This window comes from Sceloporus undulatus, chromosome 1 (assembly GCF_019175285.1).
Source record: "Sceloporus undulatus isolate JIND9_A2432 ecotype Alabama chromosome 1, SceUnd_v1.1, whole genome shotgun sequence".
Lineage (NCBI taxonomy): Eukaryota > Metazoa > Chordata > Lepidosauria > Squamata > Phrynosomatidae > Sceloporus > Sceloporus undulatus.
Genome location: NC_056522.1, coordinates 320,331,299 through 320,335,755, shown reverse-complemented (window position 1 = coordinate 320,335,755; position 4,457 = coordinate 320,331,299). Strand labels below are relative to the sequence as shown.

The 4,457-nt window shown below is 38.3% G+C and overlaps 1 protein-coding gene across 1 annotated transcript; it reads left to right on the top strand.

Moving 5' to 3' along the window:
- On the top strand, positions 1-4,457 carry LOC121923747 (carbohydrate sulfotransferase 8-like). Its single transcript, XM_042454470.1, has 2 exons — positions 1-103; positions 3,601-4,457. The coding sequence occupies exons 1-2, from the start codon at positions 1-3 to the stop codon at positions 4,428-4,430; spliced, it is 933 nt and encodes a 310-aa protein (XP_042310404.1). The 3' UTR covers positions 4,431-4,457.

The window sequence follows — 4,457 nt, the reverse complement described above, 5'->3', positions numbered from 1 at the left end:
ATGAATCACCTGCTTGAAAAATTATTCCTATTCCTGCTCTTCATTTTTCTGCTTGGATCTGTTTTTCTTCAGATATTTCCAGTCTGGGAGAGGAAAATGACAGGTAAGGGACAGAATCATGAAGTAATTAAATTCCAGCAGTGAAAGGTAGTAAAATTTAATTTTCACTAAAACATATTTAAGATAGGAAGAATTTAACAAGGTATCTATGGGGAACTTGCACAATTATACAACTCTTCAAAGAAAAGAAAGACTAAGAATGAAGGAAGAATTGTTGGAGCAAGTCCATTGTGATACTTCAATCCTGACCAATCACAGAAATTTTTTAGAAAGAAGTCAAACTAAATCTCCCCCATGGCCCTGAACAAACACATAAAGAAGTGGAGAATGACAACTGTAGGTGATAGATGTAGACTATGGGGCTGAACAGATGGCCCCTTTTCCTGCTGGATCAGGGCAGTGGCAACCGCATGCCATGGCCCTAACCCAGCAGGTCCACAGTGCAAAAAGAAGCTGCAAATATGGCTTCTTCTTGTGCCGTGGAAAGGGTGCCATAGATGCCGGCACCATGGCTTTTCAGCACTCCTTTGGCACAGTGCATGTACATGCTACATCAAGGCAGCACCGTGACGTCTCCCGCCATGGAGTGCATGGTGTGGGGCAGAGGTGGGCATGTGGCATGCAGTCGCCATGCCCCCACTCTACCCCAGTGCCAGCATTTATAGCTTGTCTATACAGCCCCTATAGCTATGCCTAGCTCTAGATTTAAATGGAGAGTGTAGTTAAAAAAAAAAAAAATCAGAAGACTAGGACTTGATAAGGCACCTGTAAAGAAACTAGATAAGATCCCCTGTTGTAACAATGTATGATTAAATACCAAAGTCAGAATCATCCATGCCATTGTACTTCTTATTTCTATTTATGGTTGTGAAAACTGGACAGTGAAGAAAGCTGTCAGGAAGAGAATCAACTCATTTGAATACTTGAATATTTGTGTTTCTCTTTTTGTATGGGGCTGGTAGAGCCTCCACCAGTAACTGCAATCTAGCTTTAATTAATTTAGTCAGTGTGATTAGTTTGGGGAAATACTCAACTTGGCTATATGAGAGGAGGTAACAGCAATATGCAGGACACAGCACCAGCTATGCTAGTATTCACTATGGAGACCCAGGCTTGGAGAACAATGTATCCTTTTATTATGAAAAGTAGAAAGTAGTGCGCACACACACACACACACACACACACACACACACACACAAAGATAACTCATTCAAATATGCAACGTACAGAGATTTGAAAGGGGACAACAGAAACTGAGGGTTGAATGAGGCTATAGATACCTGTTTCAGAAGAGAAAGGTCCACAGAAAGTCGGGAGGTATGAAGACACAAGCCAGGGGGCTTGGAATTGCAGGTTTCAGGAAAAGCAGAGAAGAAAGGACTCAGACCAGGGTCTGAGGGCAACAGTCACAGTGCAGGTGGGCAAGCAGACTGCCGAGATGGTAGCATAAAAAAGTTTGGCTTCTGGGGTCATATTTTTACCATTTAAGGGAGTGGTTCTCAACTTTCCTAATGCCGCAACCCTTTAATATCTGGGAGATGAGAGGAAATAGTTGTGACTGATGGTGCTTCATGGACTTTACAACATTGAGACAAGATCTAGAAAGTTCCTAGGAATATGTGACAGGAAGGGGGCATTTAGAGAAACACAAGAGATGAAAGGGAGATTCTGTCTACTTTGATTTGGCAGAACTCATCCTTTGGCTTTTCAGTGTCCATTTGAAATATAGTGTGTGTGTGTCAGTGCTCCTTTATTGTAAGCTTCTTTATCTTCCATCTTTCCACACAGAAAGTGGATATGTGCCCCCATACAACTTTTCCCAGTGCTATGGATGCCATTGCATCTGCTCGTGTTACTGCTTTTATATTACATATTCAATAATTATTGCAATAATAAATATTGCATATTAATAATGCATAGGAAGAACTTCCTGACAGTGAGGGCTGTTCGACAGTGGAACACACTCCTTCAGAGTGTAGGGGAGTCTCCTTCCTTGGAGGTCTTTAAGCAGAGGCTGGATGGCCATCTGTTGGGGATGCATGGCAGAATAGGGTTGGACTGGATGGCCCTTGTGGTCTCTTCCAACTCTATGATTCTATGATTTTATGATTTGATTAATATATCAAAGGGATGTTCAGATATTTGCAACAACCTTAAGCTTGCTGGACCTGAGCAGGATTATTAATGACCAGTGATCTTGTAGGTCTCTCATTCATGCAGTTGGTATATGTTAAAGTTGACTTGATGTCAAGTTAATAAGTCTAAATTTTGTCATATTTTTGTGTGATTATGAATAGAGAAATTGAATTTATGAAACGTAAAGAGAAAACACTGTGAAAACTATGTACATTATGACTATTTCTAAAAAAGAGGCAGAAAGGTCAAGCTAGTGCTTCCCCTAACCTGCTATGGTCAAAAGAGCATGGCCATCTCTCACTTCAATATAGTAAAGATTGTTCTTTGGTTATTCCTGAAATATATCCACCTGTTATTTTCCTCTAAAAAGTTTGTTCTTTAAAACCCTGAAAAGAGTCAACTGTCTCATCTCTGATTATCACATTAGAAAAGTGAGAGAGTCCTTATAAATCAAGTTATGGAAGTGAAACCAAATATCTCTAATATTAAAAAATTGGTTGGATTGCTTTTTGGCAAGTGACTCAATCACATAATCTGAAAAAAAAAATGTCCATGGGATTTTTCAGGTTTAAAAGGCTGCATAAAATACACTTAAATGTGCTGGAAAGATTCTGGTGGCATTTATAATATGCAATGTATTTAGTTTTCTGTGGGTTTTTCAGGCTATGTGGCTGTGTTCAGTGTACTATTTATGGTTATGGCTACCTTTTAACTTACTATCTTGGTGGCTAAGACATTTTTTGCACAGAATAGCTTTTCTAGAATTCTGGTTTACATTACAAAAAGGAGTACTACCTGTTTGCATTCCTAGGATGAGGCTACTGCACATTCTATGGGTCTATATCAGCCTTGATAATTTCTTTCAGGTTTAATTTTGTGGATCATATTTTAATTGTATTGTTTTAATTTTCTTATTGCGTGGATTGTTGCCATTAATTCACTATACAAAAAAAAAGGATAAAAATGTAAATAAACCTAAAAGATAATAAATGTTAAAAAAAAATCCCATAAGACCATATGGTTGTTCTCCATTGATGCTATCACCCTATCCCAAAGAACCTATGTATCCCCAACATAGCCATGCACAACAGTATCTTGCATTCCTATTCACTATATGCCTTATCAGTAGTCAGGCTACTAAGTAAGACTATCCTTGAAGCTTTGATCTTTATCAGTTATAATACCTAATCTGACACTGATTTGTACATTAAGTTCAATTTTGTGCAACATATTTTAAATACATTGTTTTAAATTTCTGTTGCATAGCTTGAAACCATAAAATTTACTATTAATAATTTTTTAAAAATAAATTCAAAATGTGATTGCATGAAATCATCATCATCATCATTGCCATCACCATCCCATAAATATGTCATTCTTCTCAAGTCACAATCTCTATTCCAGATCATGGAGAAGATTGGCTAAAAATGCAACGTGATCGTAGAGATATCTTGAATGCCACATGCCTGAAGAAGTCTTTGTCAAGTTCAAAATGGCAAATGGAGCATAGGGTTGCTCGGCAGCTCTTTGTGGATGAGAATCACAAATTTATCTACTGCGAAGTGCCCAAAGTCGGCTGTTCCAACTGGAAGAAAATCCTTTTACTCCTCACACTGAACATAAGCAGGGATACATCTGAAGTAAACCATAGCACAATCCACACAACAAACCTTCTCAAGAGGTTGAGTTCTTACTCTCCTGAACAGCAACTAGAATTTTTGAGTACCTACACTAAAGTGATGTTCACCAGGCATCCTCTAGAACGATTGGTCTCTGCTTACAGAGACAAGCTCTTGCACTCTGAGCCTTATTACAGTATCACAGTGGCAAACAAGATTAAAGCATTCTCCAATAGAAAAAATTATACAACGAAAGTGACATTCCAAGAGTTTGTAAACTATGTGGTGGCAAGGAATCCAAAAGATATGGATATACACTGGCAGCCTATGTTTTTGCTCTGTGATCCCTGCAACATACACTATGACATTCTGGGAAAGTTGGAGACATTGGCTCGAGATGTTGACCATGTTCTTAAAAGAATTGGTGCCCCAGAGAGTCTCCATTATCCAAATAATAAGCTGTATAGTTCAGAAAAACCAACTAGCAAGGACATCACATTAAATTACCTCAAAGAACTGAATTTTGACCAATTGCAAAAGGCCAAGGAGGTTTATGAGATAGATTTATCTTTGTTCAACTATTCTTTCAGTTTCAAAACAGATTTTCTTCTGTAAAATTCAATCACACGTCCTATCTCTGGA